This window comes from Onychomys torridus, chromosome 15, assembly GCF_903995425.1.
Source record: "Onychomys torridus chromosome 15, mOncTor1.1, whole genome shotgun sequence".
NCBI lineage: Eukaryota > Metazoa > Chordata > Mammalia > Rodentia > Cricetidae > Onychomys > Onychomys torridus.
Window position 1 is genome coordinate 19,258,624 of NC_050457.1, and position 21,469 is coordinate 19,280,092.

At 45.0% G+C, this 21,469-nt stretch overlaps 1 protein-coding gene across 1 annotated transcript in view; it reads right to left on the bottom strand.

Annotated features, from left to right (window-relative positions):
• The window catches only part of Iqgap2 (IQ motif containing GTPase activating protein 2), a 139,636-nt gene that overhangs the window by 11,261 nt on the left and 106,906 nt on the right, over window positions 1–21,469 (bottom strand). The window contains exons 23-28 of the mRNA XM_036207454.1: window positions 20,258–20,398; window positions 19,797–19,881; window positions 18,843–19,075; window positions 16,050–16,182; window positions 10,604–10,706; window positions 9,124–9,265 (exon numbers count right to left, since the gene is read on the bottom strand). Coding sequence (XP_036063347.1) covers window positions 9,124–9,265; window positions 10,604–10,706; window positions 16,050–16,182; window positions 18,843–19,075; window positions 19,797–19,881; window positions 20,258–20,398 — 837 coding nt within the window. The remainder of the gene's footprint in view (window positions 1–9,123; window positions 9,266–10,603; window positions 10,707–16,049; window positions 16,183–18,842; window positions 19,076–19,796; window positions 19,882–20,257; window positions 20,399–21,469) is intronic.

Here is a 21,469-nt window from a genome sequence, read left to right on the forward strand (position 1 = left end):
TGGGAGCAGAAGGACCCTGTGGACTTGGAAGCTTTGGGCTTCTGGGGAGCCCAGCAAAGAGACTGGGAGTTCCAGGACACAGGAGATGAGCAGATAGGGTCTTGCCTGTGTCCGCTCAGAGCCGAGAACCAAGAGCTCTTCTAGACAAGTTGAGTGCTGGAGAGCACCCTGGAAATGCTGAACCATACTTTCTTCCATAGGTGCTCGTCAGCAACTGACTGCCCTTTTAATTAGGGATCAGGTTATGTAATTACATCGAGGAGCGGGAGGAGGAGGAGGAGGTAGGGATGCATCTCCATAGCACATGTGTGAGGCCCGAAATTCAATCCCCCATACTACAGACACCACACAACAACAACAACAACAACAACAACAACAACAACAACAACAACAACAAACCCATAAAAGGCAAGCGTTCACATTCGATCACTGTGACCGAGGGTGGGAAGTCTGTTATCGGAAAGAGGCTCTCTTTCAAAAGACAGCAACATCCACAGAAGTTGCCTTGAACCACACAGAGGTCAGGTCTGCAATTTCACTGTTATTGCAGCCCCGCTACCCTACTGACTTTCAGCTCTGTCAGAGGATGAATGTCTTCCTTAGCCACAGCAGGAAATGGCCACATAACATGAAACTGGAAACGAAAATAGGTCCTATTGTGAAGGGCGGCGGCTCCTGATTGAGACCACGTTCACCCCAAATGTGAGACGCCAGATGTGAGATAAATAATGGGAGAAGCCAATACTTTTTTTTTTTTTCTCATTTCCTATTTATCTCAAGTCTGTACAAGAAGAGAGAACGGGGCAGACACAGCTTCCTTTCCCCCATCTCCTTGGTCTCTGGAGAACAATTTTCTCTAGCCCCATGACCCTTGGCTGCTGGGGATTTTCAGGCTGTCTGGCAAGGCACAGCTAAAGACTCCAGGGAATCAAGGGGTACACAGCTAATTATAGCCCAGGGGGAGGTGGCAATGTTCCTGACAGAGCTCTGTGTCCCTTCCCACACACACTCCAGCTTCCTCCAATCATCATCAGGAATGAATTAGACAGAAACATGATGCTTCCCCACACAGAGATTTAGTATTCTAGCCCAGGCTGGCTCCAAATTTGAGATCCTAAGTGTCTGGATTACAGGCAACCTCCACCAGGCTTGGCCTTTAGGCAGAAACACTGAGCTGAAACTAAAAGCTTTAGAAGACTTTAAAAATGTCAACAGTGAGCGATTCTTATCTGAAATAACATTTTAGGTACTCTCTTCGGCCAATTATCAAATAAGTGACATAACTTATAACCGCCCCCATCAGGACAGAAAACTGTTCATTTGCTCACATGTTGCTGATGGACAAACTGCCTAAATAACCCCCCTTTTTTTCTTGGAATTCTAGATGATGTCATGTTTGTGGAATTCATTGCTAAAATTCTCCTACCTCCCCAGTCTATATATAACCAAGTCAGCACCTGCTTTGAGGGCAGGGATCTCAAGTCCCCTCCCTATTGTGTGCCAAAGAGCTAAGGGCATTATGGGCAGGTAGGTTGCTCCCCCCCCCCCTGCTCCTGCCCCCCCCCCCCAATTCCTGTTACTTATGGGCTGAATGGACCAGTACAAATGACATAATCCTTATATTTTCCTTTTTAAAAATGGAGACAATTCGACAGAAAGACATCATGTGAAAGCCCTGTGTGCTGGGGTCTAATAGATGGTGAGCGCTCCTGTAATCATGTGGGATAGATGTGTGTTCAGACACACACTCCAACTTAAAGACTTAGCAGGGGTTAAGAACGCACGATACCTCCGAAACAAGCTTTTCTATTCATTACGTACGGAAATGAAAATGTTTTTGATATATTAACTTAAATAAGACATATGACTAGACAACTTTAGCTCCCTATAAAAAACACCGCTATATGAATGTGGTGCCAGACCTGCCACTTACCCTGATCTGACCTCTGTGTATGGCATCTGTGCATTGCAAAGTCACCCTATATTCAATAAATGAGAACAATCATTGTGTGTCGTTTAAAAAAATTATACAATAAACTTCTCATTGGAAAAGCGAAAGACAAGAAATAATGTCACCTGATTCTTTTTAGAATGTGGCTTTGAGAAAATTTAAGGTTCCATGTGTGGATCATATTAAAAAACAATTATTTTTTTGAAAGTGCAATAGTCAAACACTCCATTCTTCAACCGGAAGCTAGTAGTCTGAGGACCTGGTTAGTCCTAGGGCCTCAGCACAAGAAGACTTTGGAAGACGGCCCACTGTCTGAGATATGAACGGGCCACTAAGAGCTACGAGGCTTAGCAGGTAGACTAAGATCACACTCGGGTGCCTAGCACTGCAGAAGAGACGGTGAGCTGCTGGTTCTGCAGCCTCCCCAGTCCCTCATCATCCTGTGGGATCAACCTGCTCTGTGTCCTACCTCCTGTTTGTGCTGTGCACGAAACTTAAACACACTAAGTCCATTCTCCACCACTGAGTCACAGCCCAAGTCACCATCCTCTCTTCTCCTCGCAGCTTTCCAAGAAAAGCCACCGAGGTCTTTAAGCCTTTGCAGAGTAGCATTTACAGAGAGCTCACATTCTGGTGTCCTGGTCGGTTGCCAGTGATCTTCTTAATCCTCCTCCCTCCTCACCCAGTGCAAACCTAACTTTCTGGCTGTGTCTAGCTGACATTGTGTATCAGCCTCTACACTGTTCAGGCATCTGGGAGAAACACAAAGAGGCCTCTAACTCTGGGAAAGAATTGTTGAGGAATAATGAAATGCACCAGGGAGTTTACTCATCAGAACTCTGCTGTAAAAAAGAGCACAGAGCATTGGAAGCAGTCGAGGCTCCTCGGGCCTGGCCACTCTACCCATGGCTCTGCCTTCTGCTTTACAGCGTGCCCACAACTGACAGGGAATCAGTGTTCAGAAATGCTTGGTGGTGTTTAAAGTTGCAGTAATGTCAGTACATATTTTTAGCAGCAGACCTCCAATGCCACCTCTGCCATTGAGCACTCCTGCCGGGGTGGGAGAATGGCCATTTCAACTGAATCACGGGGAAGAAGAAACATTCTTGAGAGATGACATTGTGAACACCAGAGCAGCTAAATGTGATTGAAAAACCACAAATACTGGCTCAAGTTAAGCACATGGTTCTGCAAAAAATCAAGCTGACTAAAGTCATAAGGTCACATAGTTTAAGATGAATTGGAAGTTATTATAACGAGAGAGGTTTATAGTTGTATAGATCCTCATAATTTACAGGCAGTTGAACGCATGATCTCATGGGATGGTCACAGCCCTCCCTGCCCTTTTCTATGAGGAGGAAGCCAACAGAACACCTTGCTGAGTCGATGACTAATAAGTGGAGACACTTTGAAGCAGAATCCTTTGTCATCCAAGGCTCTTCCACAGCAGGCTTGTTTTTGGTTTTGTTTTTCAAGACACTACGGCTTGGTAGTACTGTGGTAATGGCGGCAGCTCAAGAGGAAAGGCCAGGGGAATTCAGTGTTCTTCCCATTCCCGTGAGTGTGCTCTGTGTACCTCACATGCATGTCACTCCCCTTTGGCTCAGAGGGATGTGACAGTGTCACTGCCCTGCGGAAATTTTCGTTCTTTTTTCTAGGGCTACAAAGGCCGTGTGCCCTTGGGGATTGTAAAACTCTGATTGAGAGTATAGGCTCTGGAGGACTTAAGCTTATCAGGATTTCAATCTCTATTCCAGTAACTGGTCTGTTGCCCAGGGAAAAGTTTACATCTGTTTACATCTGCCTTGCCCTTACTGTTCTCATCCTTAAATACTGACTTCTGTGGGTTGACATTTTTTTCTTTCTTGTTAATGTCCTTCTCTATCTTAGTTATTTTATTATTTTGTGTGTATAAGGATTTTGCCTGCATGTGTGTCTGCACAACACGTGCATGCCTGATGCCTTTGGAGTTTGGAAGAGGGCATCAGATCACCTGGGACTGGAGTTACAGATGGTTGTGAGCTGCCATGTGGGTGCTGGGAATCAAACCCAATTCCTCTGCAAGAGCAACGAGGCCCTCAACGGCTGAGCCTTCTTCTCTTCAGCCCCAATGTCCTTTCCTATGTAAAATTTTATAAAAATATAAGAGGCAACATATTTGCAGATCACACAACTGCTAATATGACCATATAAGGAATACTTTCAACCCAGAAATAGCAACTTCATTTAAAACTAGGTAAAGGGTATTTGTTCTCAGTACTGGGAACCCAGGGCCACATGAATGCTAAGAAAGGACTCTATTTGAACGGACACTCTACAAAGGAGGTGGGCTGCTGCTCAATAAGCACATGAAAATTGTTCAGCATCACTAATGAATGTGGGCTTACAAATCAAAGCCACGGTGAAATACTCTCTACCACTGAGATGACCAACGATAAAAGAAGACAAAGGGGGTGTGAGAGGTGGAGAAAAGTTGGAACCCTTGTAGTTTGTAGGGGAATGTGAAATGGTGTGGCCACTGTGGAAAACAGTTTGGAGGGCCACCAGAAAACTACATGGAGGATGACCATCTACACCAGCAATTTTATGACCAGCTATATAACCAAAGGAAGTGAAAAGAGGTGTTTAAACAAAGGCTTGTATCTGAATATATATATTATAACAGCACTAGTCACAACAGCTAAATGGTGCAAACAACCCAAATGTCTATTAGCAGATGAATCGGTAAACAAAGTGTATCTATATGGTGAAGTACTATGCAGTCATGAAAAGGGGCAAAATACTGACTCATGCCCTAACATAGCACCACTAAAACTACATGGGTAAAGGAAACCAGGCACAGAAGACCACATTATAAATCCCATTTATACAAAATATCCTGAACAGCTAAGTTCATAGAGACAGAATGCAGATGAGCAGTTAGTAGGGTCTGGAGAGCAAGGACAAAGGGCCTGACTCAGGCAAGCTAAAGATATTCTGGAACTCGGTACTGTTAATATTCTGATCCTGCCCCTTGGTGCTGCCCTGCATATAAAAGGAAAAACTCCCCCTTCTTCTCTCTCCTCTTCTGCTTCACTCCCACGAGGTGTGCACTCCTTGACACCCACCTCTCTCTCTGTCTCCCTCTTTCTGTCTATCTCTTTCTCTATTACAATAAACTGTCCACACAGATGCATCGTCTGGATTGTGTATCACTGGCCGCTGCCACTGCTGCCACTGCGACGCCCGGCATGGCATGCATCTGCCCACTTTTCCCTGTACACGCAGGATACCCTCAGGGGCCCCTGCATAATAATAAATCACAACAGGTAGTGTTGATGATTGTATTAGACTGTGAATGTCCTAAAATGTCACTGAGTTGTGCACTTTTAAATGGTTAGAGTAATAGGTTATATGCTATAGGTATCTCAAAACCACTGGACAGCTCCACACAGCACACCATGAAAGGAGAGATCTGAGATGGCAGCATGCACAGGGGAGCTGGAGTCTGCAGCAGAGAACCAGGGTGGGCAAGGTAGGAGCACTTCCCAGACCAAGACCCATCCCTCCCCAAAGGCGCCCGACTTTTATGGTTTTACTTGTAAAATGTGAATTCCAAGAATGTGCTGAACTGTGGTGACTCCTGCCTCCAATCAGTGAACATGCATATGCTGTTCAGATGATTTCCTACTTTAGATGACCCAAACTAATTCCTATTCATCAGTGTAGACATTCGAGTTGATGGCACCCAGAGGATAGCATTCAAACAACAGACAGAACCAATTAAGAGGCGATTTCTTCCCATTACTTCTAAGGACAAAGCTTATGAGCTTGTGGGAGACTTGTTCGAATTCCATTTGCATGGCCAAGCCATACCATCTGCACTTCCAGTTATCTGGATAATTGGCCATTGCACAGAGGAAGTCAGGGTGCATATTTCTTCTCCCCCGTTTTCTCCCCACCCTGTCCTGAGCTGACAGAAAGTTCAGTCTGACTTGGACATCAATTGTACAAGGCTGCACCTGGCCTTGTGGGGTCACAGACATGGCCTTGTCTTGCAGTTGAGCCTGTGCCCTGGGGCTGCACCGTGCTCTTCACTGCCAGCCCAAAGACCTCAAACTCTAGAAGGCAGAAGTGGTGCTGGCCTCTTTATTGCTGGGCCCAACCTTGAGCCACCCATGGGGTTCTCAAGTGAATGGACGGCTCCTTCCCTGATCCAACAACAAAATAAACAGACGGCACCAAAGCGACCCAGGTCCCAAACACAGCACACCTAGGAAGCTTTGTGGCATTCATAGGAATGTTTGATGGCTTCTGTCTCAAATACAAACATTGGCACTTGGGATACAGAATTCAGAATATGTGTATGTAATGTCATATTAATGCATGCTTATTCCTGTGTGCCCCTTTCTATCCTTCAGTCTCCATCTCATCCCAGCATATAACTGCTCTATGTGCCAAAATGCATTCTTCTGTTTATCTAGGGTCTTGAGTACTGTGTTGTTTGGGGAGCACATGCTTTTCATGAATGCCGTTTTCATTTATGGTGTTTGATGAAGAATCTCTCTTTCCTACGCTACCTATGGGGCACAAGCATGAGAAAAACAGTATTTGTTTTAAATGTGAATGTTTCCTTCAAGTCTTTGAGGGCAAAAAGACCCTATTGTTAAAGGAACCACATAGAACATGAAAATATAGAACATAGATCATAGAACATGGGAAAACCAAGCTGGTGTAGACCTAGAAGCTCCATTCCTATTGGCTTTCACATTGGAGGAAGGTGTTATGCACACTATCAGAAAAGTAATCATTGATGTTATCCTGCCATGAACCCTGTGAACTCCGATAATGTCCAGCCTGGCAAGACATGCTCAATGGGGAAGTAATGCCATGAATATTGTGGGAGTAACCAACTTCTGTAGTAGATTTAAGGTCCACTCCACAAGATGGAGCCTGCATTTGGTAACATTATTGGGCCAAGAACCTATGGCTAGATAGGTTCTAGGCCCTAGGCAAGAACCTGATACAATTATTCTGCTAAATGGACATAGCACAAACCAACCTCTAGTGACCTATCGCACCCATAGATTAAAGCATCCTTCAACCTTCATCAGAGTTCCTTCTGTTTGTAGTAGGCGATGCTCAACACAGAGACCCCTAGCTGACCAAGGTGCAGAGAAGAAGAGACTACAGATTGTTCAGCACTAAGTGAGACATACATATGGCACCCCCACCTCCAAAGGCTCAGTGATCATTGTGGATGAGGAGACAGAGTGTAAGAGCCAGATGCAGTGGACGACTACAAGGGAACTGGGTCTTCTGAACAGAGCAGTGCATATGAACACACAGTGGTTGCCAGAGCATGCACAAGAGCCATGTAAACTCAAGCCAGACAAAACTCCAGCATGGAGAGGGGAGTTGGGTACAATGTTCCACCCCTAGCTGAGGAGCTATCAGCAACTGTCAGCTGCTGGGACAGGAAGGGTCAGTTTTCTCTAAAAATGTAGCCCAAGTAGTCAACTATGCTCTAGGAGGGGGAAGACCTTACATTCCTGATTATTTTCTTCTTCCTTCCTTTCTTTCTTCCTTCCTTCCTTTCTTTCTTTCTTTCTCTCTCCCCCCCCCCCCAAATAAAACTCTAGAAAGGTAACCATGGCTCGTGACTCTTCTGTCACTAATACATCCAGCACTCTCCTCTGTCGGCATGGCCAACAGGAGGGAGGGGGAAAAAGGACACAAGTTGGAGGGAAGAGTCGGGTGAAGGAGGGTGAATATAATCAAATCATGTGTAAAATTGACAAACAATTATAAATATATATATATAAAACTATATATATATATAACTATATATAAATATATTAAAAAAAGTAGTGGCGTGGACCACATGGTGGCCATTGCTGCTTGACAAAGTTCCAGCATTTTGACTTTGCAGATCCCAGTTCTCCAGAACTTCACATTCATTTTTTATGATTCTCACTATGTGTCATGGGAGTTTCCTTGTGCCTTTTCCTTTGGGAAACTTTGTGTGGGCTCTGAGGGATGAAAATGTATATACAATGGCAGCCTCTTTAAACAAAATAATTATTTGGAACCAAGTCCCCGCCACCTTGGAACCATATAGCGTGATAACTCTGCCTATTCCCATACAAGTTAACACCAAGCTGCTAGAAAATGTAGAAAAGTTACATATGCTGGATAAATAAGGGATATTTAATAATCAAGACTTATAAGCTCCTAAGGTCTATTCAGCTCCTCAATAATATTTGTCTAGCTTCATCTTAGCTCACTTTAAGCTTTAGCTATTTGGATAAACTTATCTATATAAAAAACTGCAATATTCTACAATGGAGTGTTTGGTCCCCTGAGAAAGTCCTTTTCCCAAGACTAGGCATTTCGACAGAAAGTCCCCATTCCCTCAATGGCTTGAAGAAAGTTCCCCCGTGCTAAAAAAAGTTACATCCTTATCTCTGGCAAGAGGAATTTGTGGCCCTCCATTAACACATGACTGGTGCCTATTAACTTGTCAAGGTCAATGCTAGATTCCTCAATCCCAGATCTCAAGCTACACCCCAGCTCACACGCCCCCTTTCTCCCATTCAATCCTTTGCAATTATAGAGTGTACAAGATAAAGCCTTTTTTCAATAAACAGGCAGGATTCATTCACAAAGTTAGTCTCCTCTATCCCCTCGCCAACTTTCACACCTCCTCCTTGGGACCTGAACCAGGCTCCAACTGGACTCAGGCAAAGTAGGATATAAATACCAATGCTGCTGAACACACCCAGGATTAGTTTAATAAGAAAAGCCAATAAATCCAGCAGCGGTCTGTCATGTATGTACCTTTTTACATTGTTTTGTAGTAAAAAAAATAAATAAATGAATTGGATTAGCAGTGTTTTCTTGCTAATTTTCAACCACCGCAAACACATGCTCAGGTAAATCACTTCATTCCTTCAAGGAATCTAATTACGACATGCAAAACTAAAAAACCAAGGCCAACTTTACAGCCTATTATAATACTTAGTTCCTTCCTAAAGGATGAAGGCTCCATTATCCACCGGTTTGATGGAAATATACAAGGCATTTCGATATTCGCCTCGTTCTCAAGGAACAGCCTGCTGAGATTCAGCCCCGCTTGAGTCTGCACGGTTCGGGTCATGCTGCTGGAACTGTGAACTGTTAGCCCGACTTACTTTATCATGAGGCTTCTGCCATCCACAGCCTCGCCATCCTTGATGTCATACTTGCTTGTCAGGGAAAGGGAAATCTCAGTCTTGGAGAGTTGATTGAGTGTGTTTTCCTTGTTAGGGTCATTGGGGTCGACTGCTCCTTCTCCTGTAGGGAAGCAAAACAAGAGAAAACAAAAATGTTATTTTCCCAGTTCACTCCTGTGGGGATGGATGGCCTCACACTGTAAGATAAGGGTTTTGAGAACACAGGACAGGCTCAGGAATTAAATGGGAGATTTATGGGCCCCATAAAGCCTGCATATTCTAGGACATCTGGAGTGGATTTTAAAGCATTTGATCAAAATGTTAATGTGGGGTATAAATATTCACAAAAGAACAAATTTTTAAAAAAGAAGTGTGAATAAAAGAAATCTTTTCGATTTCAGTAAGGACTTTGCCATATTTGGACAGGCTCATTTTTTGTTTCCTTTCTTTGTGAAACAGATTGGTAAGTCCTTTTCATTGTCTCTAGGGCTTACTTTCAGCAAGAACAAACTGTTTTGTAACCCAAGATGCAAGACATTATAGAATTTTGGGGAGGGTGGGATCTGGAGGTTGACCCTTGCACATGCAAGCAGGTACTTTTCCATGGAGCAACACAACACCCTGGCCCTGAGTTAGAGCGTTCTTGTTGTGTAAGGAGAGGCAAAGGAGAATGCTGATTTTTCCTTTGCCACGGGCTACCAATTGCAGACAGTTTCTTGGTTATGGTTGGCGCCCTTGTCTACCCCCTCCCCCTGCCACACTCCCTGGTGCTGGGACCCCATCTGGCTTGACCCTGTGCAGGCCCTGTGCGTGCTGCCATAGTCTCTGTGAGTTCATGTGCATCAGCCCTGTTGTGTTTGGGAAACCCTGTTTCCTTGGAGCCAACCACAACCTCTTAGCAATCTTTCTGCTTCCCGAGGCTTGAGGGGAGGGGTGTGCTAAAGACATCCCATCTTGGACTGGGCGCTCCAGAGTCTCCTACTCTGCACGATGTCCAGTTGTGGGTCTCTATGTCAGTTCCCATCTACTGCAAGGAAATCATTTTCTCCAGTGGAGTCTCACTGAGTATGTTAACCACACTTTAGGGTGCAGGAGGAGCTGGCCAACACAAAATGAACTCAATAGTGTGGTTTTGGGCTTATTGTCTCATATTGCTTTGTTTGGGCTTTTTTTTGGGTCTGATTGATCTCTTGCTTCTTTATTTCTGGTGTGTGTGTGTGTGTGTGTGTGTGTGTGTGTGTGTGTGTGTTGGGGGTTTCTTTTTCTTCTTTTTAAAAAGAATCATAAAGTTGGGTGGGTAAGGAGGAGAGGAGGGTACAGAATCAAAGCAGAAGAGGAAAACATGATCAAAATCTACTGCATAAAAAAGCTTTTTCAGAGAGAGAGAGAGAGAGAGAGAGAATGGTAGTTATTATCCTTTAAATGAACAAGTGAGGGGAGGACCAGAATAAGCTCTCACCAAGAAAGGACTCCACTGTGGGCACCTCCCCCAGCGACTCCAGCAGCTCATTCAGCAGGTCACTTTTTTCTGTCGCAATGGCATCCTGATGTTCCAGCAGGAGCTATACACAGACATCAACAAACACGAAGAGGCAGAGGTCAGTCCCCATGGACAACTAGACTCACAGATTTCCAGCTCTTGCTAGGTCCGAGGACACACAAAAAATGGGGGACGGACCACCAAAGTCTATGAAACCAGAACAAGACTTTATTCTAAAAATCACCGTGGGGAAAGAGAGAATACCAGTTAACTGGGACCATAGTCAGAGTCCGAGACTCTGAAAACTGTGGCAGAGGGGGCGGGGTTCAAGCCCCTTTTTATAGTAAGAAGCCAGCATTAGGCATGGGATGCATGCTAGGAGTCTCGTAGAAACAACTATTAAAAGTTAACTTTGGTCCACGGCGGTTGTCTGGCTATAAGGGGCAAGGGAGTTATCGTTAAAAGTTAACCCCTGGCTGTTGACAGAGGAGCTGCCTGGAAAGCAGAGAACCATTGTTAGCAGTTAACCTCAGTTGTCGACAGAGCTGAGGACTGTCTGCTCTCATTTCTTTAGGTTTACAATTTTATACTTCTATATTCCTGGACTCTTCACCCTAGTTTCTCAATGTTCTCACCTAATATTGCTCAGTATTTTCCAAAAAAAGATTTTAGGCATCATAGCTGGGTAGGACTGCTGGTTATCTCTATTGTAGGAGCCAGAGGTCAGGGAGGTTGTTGTGAGAGTGTGTCTCCTCATGATGTCAGAAGCTACACCCATGAAGTCTCACCAACATGACTGTCTAAACACGAGCTGAACAAGGACAACACCAATAAACATGCTAAAGTGGATGGTGAAAAGCCTATGAAGCCTCACTCAACCCTACACACACACACACACACACACACACACACACACACACACACACAAACGCTAAGCAACCAAGGAGAGCTGAGAGCAGGAGAAATAGTCTTCCCCCGGGAAGAGCACACCAATTTGTTATCCAATATCCAAGGCCAGCCCTGAAATCATCTACACAAGTAATGTTATACAGACTGAGTAGGTTATATTTAGGAATATACATATATATGTATATACACACTTATATTCAGTAACAGAGAAAAAAAGAGACCATGAATTTGAAAGAGAACAAGGAGGGGTACTGTGTGTGTGTGTGTGTGTGTGTGTGTGTGTGTGTGTGTGTGTAAGTATGAACACGTATGCATGTAGAGGCCAGAGGATGCTGGGTGTCACTCCTCAGTCATCACCCATCTTTTTCTTTTTTGGAGACAGGGTCTCTCCCAGGCCAGGAACTCACCAAGCGGCTAAGCTGGCAGAGAGTCCAGGGGTCTCCCTGTCTTTCCCTTTCCAGCAAAGGGATTGCAAGGCGGTATATTCATGTCTAGCCTTTTAAAAAACCATCTGTTTATTATGTGTATGAGTGCTTTTCTTGAATGTATGTATGTGCATTACTTGCATGCATGGCACCTGAGGAATTCAGAAGAGGGCACTGGAGCACTCTGGATCTGGGGGGCCAGAGAGCTGGAAGCCACCACATGGGTGCTGGGAACCAGACTCCTGGCCTCTGCAAGAGCATCAGTGTGCTTAACCTCGTTTCTTCAGCAATCCATACCCCACTTTAAGAGCCAAACCAAAACATGAGTTCTGAGGACTGAACTCAGGCCCGGCTGAACTCTCTCTCTGCAGCCCTCCCCCACACCTTACTTTAGTTGGTCAGAAAACGTCCAGAATCTCTCAAGGCAAGGACAGCAGAAAGCTGATACCAGGAAGCATCCAACAGGAAATGCTGTTGCTCTTGAGGCCTCAGTAGGAAGGTGGGAGGTGAAGCCAGGAAGGACAATAAATACATCTGTTTCTGTTTGCATTTCTAACTAAGTTGAAACAGTGTTTCTAGGCTACTGGCACCCCTGGGGACAGGAGACAGCCACTTAAACTTGAGCTTGTGAAATGGTGAATCATAACCAAAAGCTAGTCTTTTTTTTTTTTTTAATTTATAATTGAGAAATAATTCATCTAACATCAAACCCACTCATTTTAAATACAACTATGCCTCTTTAGCCTGACCACTGTTAGGAATTTTCTTTCATTCCTTTAAACTATAAGATTAATGGAGGGTTGTTCATTTATTTTTCAGACAGTTGTCTCTCTAGGTAGCCTTGGCTGGCCTGGAACTCATTATGGAGACCAGGCTGGCCTTGAACTCACAATGAGTGATCCACCAACCCTTGTCTCCTAGTGCTGGGGTGAAAGTTGTGTGGCACTGCACTCAGCCTGAATGGTTGTTTAATGCTGAATTTTCTCAACAGCTTCCAGACACCTTCCTCCCCCTCCTTCTTTCATTCCTCTTCCTCCTCCTCCTCTTCTTTTTTAAAAATAGTATTTGTAGTGCTGGCCAGCCTGGTACTTGCTATGTAGTCCTTCTCAAACTCTCGGCAATTGTCCTGCCTTGGCTTCCCTAGAACCGGGGTCATGGGCGTCTATTACCATTCCAGGAGCTGAGTGGATTTTTAGTGGAGCAGCGGCCTCAGATGCAGAGCTTCCAGGCAAGGGGAAGAATGCATCCGGCCTGTGTTCATTGTACTTATTTTCTTCAAGAGAGGGTCTCATGTGGTGCAGGCTGGCCTTGAACTCAGTATGCAGTCTGAGAAACTTCTGATCCCCCTGCCTCCTCTTCCCCAGCACTGAGGTTACATAGCACTACCACATTCCATTTACACAGTGCTGGAGCTCTGAGTGTTCTAGGAAAGTATTACCATCGGAGCTGGGTCCCTAGCTCCAGCATATTTATTTTCTTCCAAGTTTCTGTTTATGACAAGGCATGCTAGTTTCTCATGATAGACCTATTTAGATCTAAAGCAAAAGAATATGCATTGCCCTTTTAAAAGTGAGTGGATTCAAAGAAAGACACGGACAGAGACATAAAAACAGAAGGGTAGAATCTTGAATTGTACTTTTTTTTTTTTTTTTTTTGCGGGGGAGCTAGAGAAGAAAATGCACTGGGTGGTGAATTTATGTTCTCATTCTCTTCGGAGACAGGCCAGCTGATTTGGCTGCTATCTCTGAAAAGGAGGATTTGTTACGCGTAGCCAGTATCTCCCCTTTATCCTGTTAATTAGAGAGTGCAAGTCATCTTCTGAAAGAGTCTGTCTTAAGAGCCATATGCTGAAGTCCTGTTTTTCAGAGAGCCAGGACCAAGCAAACAGCCATGGGCTTGGCAGGCCAGGCAGCTGATGGGTTGTGTCTGTCTCAGGCGCCTCCGCACTCAGACAGCAGACAGGACGGACTCCACTGTGACGCACTGTCCCATTACATCTGCTCCCAATCCAGGACAAAGGAACTTCAAGCCAGTCACCAGCCCTGTTCCCAGGACTTTGTTCTGTTTTTAATTCTTTTTTTTTTTTTTTTTGTGTGTGTTCCAAGACAAGGTTTCTCTATATAACAGTCCTGGCTGTTCTGGAACTCGCTCTGTAAACCAGGCTGGTCTCGAACTCACAGAGATCTGCCTGCCTCTGTCTCTTGAGTAGCTGGGATTAAAGGTGTGCACCACTACTGCCTGGCCTTTCCCTTTAGAATCCAGCAATCTAAATGAGGACAGTAACATTTTCTCTCTGCCACCCGTGAGAAAGAACCTCACGCTCAAAAAGAATGTCTCACTACTTCTGTATTTGGATACTCCTTCCCAGAAGCATGTGACCAAGATGATCACATTTATTTGAGATGGATAAAGTGCCATCAGAGAGTCAAGTGGGTCAGTCCTGAAATGTGCATGTTTTCTTATTCACTAGAAAGTTACTTTTGGAAGTGATTCACTGCTGGACAGCTTTGCTGTTGATCTAGGGGATCTACAGAAAGGAGGCTGACCACCACACTTAATTGGTACATATTGAGAGCTTGTGGCACATGTCAGTTCCCTGTTCTAACCTCGAAAAACAAAAGTCAAAACTGGGCTTTTCTTTCCTCCAAACCCCTACTCAAGCTATGGAAGTGCTTAACGATGAAGGCTGGACTGTCAAGCAGCTCATTTGCCCCAAGTTCTGGTGGGTTGAGGTATCGCGGTATGGCTTTTGAATGGCAGGTATTTGAGATGCATCCCCCAGGGATGAGCACAATCAAAAACTGGATTTATTCTTCACTGAAATATCTAGATCTCTAGAACTCTGGTGTGGATCTGAATCCCTTGGGATTATTCGGATGCAGATTTGGATCTGGGTGGTCTGGGATACATTTCTAAACCATCCCCAGGACCCTTTTGACTAGCAAAGTTTAAAATTGTTTGAGAAAAAGTTACCTAATTCAATTTCAGAATTTCAAAAACCTAATTCTAAGTCAAGCATGGTAGCTCACATCTGTGATCTTTCTACTTGGGAGCTACATAGTAACTTCTAGGTCTAAGCCTGGGTTACAGAGTGAAGTACTGTCTTAACCCTCCACCTCCACCCTCCACCACACACACACACACACACACACACACACCACACACACACACACACACATAAATAAATCATGTTCCAGGTGAAGTAGGTGAGGCTGTGGTACAGTGTGGCAGTACATGCCTGTGTGCATGCAGGAGGCTGAGGCAAGAGGATCTTGAATTTGAATCCAGTTAGAGCTCCCTAGTGATACTCTTGCCTTGGAAAAGCAGAAACAACAAAAATTCCACAAAACAAAACTTAATTCCAATTGCACTTAAAGGCAAAATACGTTCCAATTATCGATGTAACCTCCAGTGCCTGGCTTCCCTTTATAGCAAATGATGGTCAAGCCGTCCCAGGCTTCCCAATTCCTTCCTGGTGTCACTGTGGACTGCTGATGGTGATGTTTGCTTGAGAACTAGGCACAGGCACCGTGACACAGCACAGACTGAAATTCTAAGAAACCTGGTTTTAGAACAATGGCAGCCCATCCTGCAGGAGGGGGGTCCTTATCTGCCTGCATAGCCTGGTTTCCACCTCTCTCCCGCCCCAATATCCCCACCCCCACCCCAGCAGCACATCGCTTCCTGACCTTTTGGCTAAGATTAAGTGATGTATATCCAGGCAGCAGAAGATGGAGAACAGTCTCTGTTTCCCAGAAAATGCTGCAAAAGCTGAAAGCATTTCTGAAAGGGGCGGAAGCAGGTGGGTCTAGGCAGCACAGCTGTGGGAGGTGAGCAAAACCTAGGGCTTCTGTGGGCCAGGGTTCCAACTGTGTCCGCACCATCTTGCATTGCAAAGGTTAACTGTCTTGCTTGGGGGAGGGTTTTACTAATATCCAAGAGTCAGGGAGCAATTAAGGGAGGGGCTCATTGGGTTTAAAAATAAACACACGAACACAAGCTATTGCAAGTCTGGCTGGGACCAGGCATTTTCCAGTGAGTGGATGTTTGATTATGACCTGGGGCCAAGACCCCCTCTTGACCCCACTTACTAAATGCGTATTGATGATTTCTTCAATTGAAATATAAATGACGGGTTTGCTGACGGTCACCAAGTCTGTGTATTTGTCCATATTAAACTTCTCTTCTGGCTCATGGACATCACATGCTTCTTGGAAATATTTCCTAAAAATAGGGGGGAAAGAGGTGTTAAGAGAGAGCTGAATTTGTAAGTGGAATAGCGTCACTAAAATAAGTTTTGAAACGATGGCGAGAGCACTCCCCTCCATCCCAACCTTGGGGCACTTGCTTCTTCCAGGGTGACTCTTCATGGTGGTGCTCATCCATGTTGCTGGATGCTGAACCTCAAACTGGTCCTCAAAGGGGATGAGAGATGAGTGCGGGCCTTGGGGCCATGACCCAGTAAGATCAAATCATGGGGAGGATTCCGTAACAATGTTATAATTTGAATAATGACCTCTGAAATGTCACTGACAATGGTAAGATGAAGAATTCCTTGATGTTGGGGAGCTGGCCTAATGGGTGGCTCATGAACACCAGCGTTTGCATCTCAAGCACCCACATAAAAAAGCTAGGTGTGGTAGCATGTGCCTGAGACTGTACTGTTGGGGAGGAAGGCAGAGACAGGCAGATTCTGGGAGCTCAGTGGCCAGCCAGCCTAGGCAATCAGATGAGCTCAGGTTCAGTGTGAGGCCACATCTCAAAATCGAAGTAGAAGGTGACAGAGGAAGATGTCCAATGTCAACCTCTTCCTTCCACAAGCATGCGCACATGCGTGTACATGACCTACCCCAATACATGCACACACTTAACACACATCACATGCAACTCTTTGTGGTGTGTGTGCTGAAGACTGATCCCAGGACTTGGCACATGCTAAGTACATGCTTTCCCAACTTAGCTATATCCCCAGTCCAGTCCCAAGTCAAATCATTCCTCACCTGAGAATTAAGTTTTACAGAGAACGTAATTGCAAAAACAATTCAGTCAATTGGTTACCTTAAATGATGCAAGCTCCTGGGTCTACAACACCCTAACCTCCCTCTGAAGGTTCTGATACCAGTTTGACAAAAATGGCAGCTAAGCCCCCTCTTTCTTACCAGATCTAAGCAGTGGTGCCTGGCCAACGGAGAGACAGTTTCAGCTAAAACACTAATGCCAAAAAATGCCCTCGGACTGAGACCTAAGAAGTCTCTTATTTTAAACTAGAGCTGATGAAGACAGAGAGGTGAAAAAGAAAACAAAAACAAAAACAAGTGTCTGTGATTATAGTTTAGAAGCCCTTGGTAGGTTTTAACCAAGAGACCTTTTCTCAACTATGTGTGTGTGTGTGTGTGTGTGTGTGTATGTAATATTTATATGTATGTGTGTGTAATTATCCATGTGTGTATATATATGTGTGATTATATATATATATATATATATGTTTTAGTCTATATTGTTTCAAGGGATTTTTATGCCTGAAATCATCTATGACATGTTTTCTAGGGTACCTGAGACCTCTGCACTAGAGCTGACTTCTCCCTTCCCAGCCCTGGGCCAGGTGAGGCAGTCATATTTTGGGGTGTCATGCTCCCCAGTGACAGTAGGTCTTCCTGTGTGGTCTTGTGTATAACTGTTCATGGGGTGCTGAGGAATGACAAGAATAAATACCAGAATAGACATGAGTGAAGAGGAAAAAGATGCACTTAGGAGGCTGAGCTTGGAAAACGGGAGACTGGCAGGGATAACTTAAGAAAGAAGGATCTAGGTGTGCTAATGCTCTCGGGAGGCAGAGGCAGGCGGATCTCTGTGAGTTTGAGGCCAGCCTGGTCTACAGAGTGAGTTCCAGACCAGCCAAGGCTACGTAGGATAACCCTGTCTCAAATAAACAAATTAAGGAAAAGGAAGGTCTAAGAACATTTGAGAGTTGGTAAGGGACATATTATTGCTTCTTGTTAGTGAGAAGTAAAATTGGCAGCTGAAGAAATCGAAACTTCCCAGAGTGCGAAACTTCCCAGAGTGCGAGGATTTGGGATAACTTTCTCACACATGGTACAGATGTCACACAGAGATGTGACTCAGTAGGTAAGCTGAGAACCTGGAGGAAATGAGGATCGGGAAGTCCCTTTCCAAGTGAGAACAACAGAGGTCACATTGATGACACATAAACTCTATAGCCTACTGCAGACAGCAGAGCAAACACAAGCCAAGACGGAGGTGTCTGCTCAGAGCTCTCAGGTGCACGTGTGACCATCAGCTTTTCCCTCCTTCTCTGTCCTTGTGGGGTGATTAGTGACAGAATTAGGAGGAAGAAATGGAGGCAAGAGAATTAACTCTTGTGCATACAACTAGGGAAGGCTTAGGGATGGTGTAGAGTATGCTCACGCAGAATCATCTATAAATACAAAGGCTGGGGTTTCCCCAACCTTTCCAAAAGGAAACACATCGTTTCCGTTTCCTACCATTGTTGCAGATAAGACCAATTCTTCCCTACTAGAAAACAATTTGGAAAAAGAAATAAAGTCACTTTCTTAGAGCCAACAAAACTCATCAGTTGAGTGTTTTATTCTAAACACCAGGAGCGTGTCATAGGGCGAGTGTTTCATCAGAGGCAACCCCCCCAAACAGGGAGGACTCAGTGTAGCGGGATGGAGGGGGTAGGGTGGGAGCAGTCGGCCTGAGCCATCTTGCCTGCTCCTTTCCTTCACCCTCCCAGAGGCTGCTGCTGGAAGGCACGGGCACACGGGGTTCCGCTCCCCCTCCAAAGCCCTGGGTCTAGGTTCAGAACGCGTCCTCTTTCTCCATCTTCCCACGTGTTCCTTTAAAGGACTGGACCTTCTCACCTGAATTCCTGATAGGTTTCTGATAAATAATTGTTCATCGATGACAGATGCTCGTTCTCGCCCTCGAAGAGCTTGTTGGAGGCTGCGTGTTGAAGAACCTTTGCCACAGAGCCCAGGTTCCTCCTCTGGTCGGAATTGATCTGACCTCCGGCTGTCATGTCGATGATGTCAAAGCCATCGGGAGCCACGATGGCTGGGTTCATGTATCGGTAGTAGAGGAGGTTTCCAACAATCTGCACGATGAGAGGAAGAAGGACATTTCCATGAGACAAATGAGCTCTGGTGGCTTTTTATCTTTAAGTATACATTACATTCATCTTTTTTTTTCCGTGTGTGTGTGTGTGTGTGTGTGTGTGTGTGTGTGTGTGTGTGTGTGTTTACATTTTCCAAGAGAGTGGGTCATTTTCAGACATGAACCATCTTTTTTAGCATTAAAAATTTTAAGGATCACATTATCTATCTGTCTGTCTATCTATCTATCTATCTATCTATCTATCTATCTATCTGTCTGTCTATCTATTTTGTGTATGCACACATGTCACAATGCACATGTAGAAGCAGAGGGACAAGCTGTCGGAGTTGACTCTCTTTTTTCTACCACGTGGGTCATAGGGATCAAACTTAGGTTGATAGGCTTGGTGGCAAACTTCTTTATCCACTGAACCATCTCCCCAGCCCCTAACATGACTCCTTTACAAAGTATTAGATGTAGGAGGTGAACATGACCACATACTAACACTGTATGTCACACATGGTGAGAAACAGACCCCCCAAATGCTTTAATACTGAGAGATGCTAGGATGTGTGAAGTTTCTAAAATTAGCCTCAACAGACAGCAACCTCAACAGTCATTCAGTGCAGAAGACCTGTAGCTAAAGAATATCACACAAGCGTCTATTGGTAATTCGCAGAAGCCCCAGAGAAGCTGCGGTGAGGTCACCCTCGAGGATCTACCTTCAACAGCTCTTCTTCCGTGGCATCGGGGAATTTCTCACGGATGGAGTTCTTCAGTACTTTGGCTATATACCTCAATCCATAACTACACGTGGAGCAGGTGACAAAAGAAAATAATGGGAAAAGGCTAAGTGAGCTAGCGGCATAGCAAGTCTTCCCGTCAACCAACATTCCGCGGTTTTCCTAAAACATCAACATAAAGTGAGATGCAATGGAATCACGGGGCTGACACTAGCTCCTGAGCGCTGTTTGCGGCCATGACCACGGATGGCAGTGCTCCTGCCTTGGAGGATGGGTATGAATTCAAATCATTTCGGTAGGTCACAATCATCATTCCTGACTCTAGATCACCATTTTAAACCACAAACACAACACAAGCGGTTTACTCTTTCCTCCAGGGGCTTAGGTAATATTCTGAGAACTTCAGCAAAGGCTGCTAAAGTCGCTACAAATCGACTTACGGCAGCAGATCGAGGGAAGAAATGATCGAACCCAGGACTTTGTCGGTGACCTTCCTCAGATTTTCAATAGAGGTCTCCAGTTTATTCCTCACCTCCGGGTACGTCAGGGCTTGCTCTGTGGTCACGTCATAAGGCAACTTGCTGAAAATACAACAAAGGTTCAAAAGAACAGGTGCTGAGGTCCACGTGTCCTGCCAGCTGGCTCTGTAGTCCGGCTCTGTGGGATGAGCTGGAGGTTGCCCATGACTACTGCTAAGCAAGACACAGACAGTGCACCTCCCACTACTGCTGAATCAGGAGGGACTCCAGGCCTCCCTCTTATTGCTAATGGAAAAAGAAATGGTGGACCAGGCTATCTATGTAGACTCAGCTAATCCTTCCTTCCTTCCTTCCTTCCTTCCTTCCTTCCTTCCTTCCTTCCTTCCTTCCTTCCTTCCTTTCTCCCTCCCTCCCTCCCTCACTCCCTCCCTCCCTCCCTCCCTTCCTCCCTCCTTATTATTTTTGTTGCTGATTGAACCATCAGCCTTGTACATGCTAGGCAAAGGCTTTCTGGTGAGCTATGACCTCAACCCCCGTTTCCTTTTCTAAAATTTCTGAGATGGTCTCACACAGTCCAGGCTGGCCTTAAACTTCCTACGTAGGTGAGTTATCTTAGTTACTTTTCTGTTGCTGTGACAAAACACCATGACCAAGACAACTTATAAAAGGAAATGTTTAATTTAAGGCTAACAGTTCCAGAGGGTCAGTCTATAATAATCATGGCAGGGAGCATGGTGGGTAGGCAGGCAGGCAGATATGGCGCTGGAGTAGTATCTGAGACCTTACATCCAGATTCACAAACAGAAGAAGAAATAGCTAACAGGAATGGCATCGGCTTTTGAAACATCAAATCCTGTCCCCAAGTGACACATCTCTTTCCACAAGGCCACACCTCCTAATCCTTCCCAAACAGTTCGACCAACCAGAGACCAAGTATTCAAATATATGAGCTCACTGGGACCTTTCTCTTTCAAACCACCACAGTGATGCTAGCTTTGAACTCCTGAGCTTCAAGCCTCTATCTCCCAAGTGTTAGAACTATAGCTGTGTTCCACCATGCCTGCTTCTTTTCATTTTTTATGCAATAAAAATCTAATGCATTAGCTGGGTGGTGGTGGCACAAGCCTTTTGTCCTAGCACTTGGGAGACAGAGGCAGGTGGATCTCTGTAAAC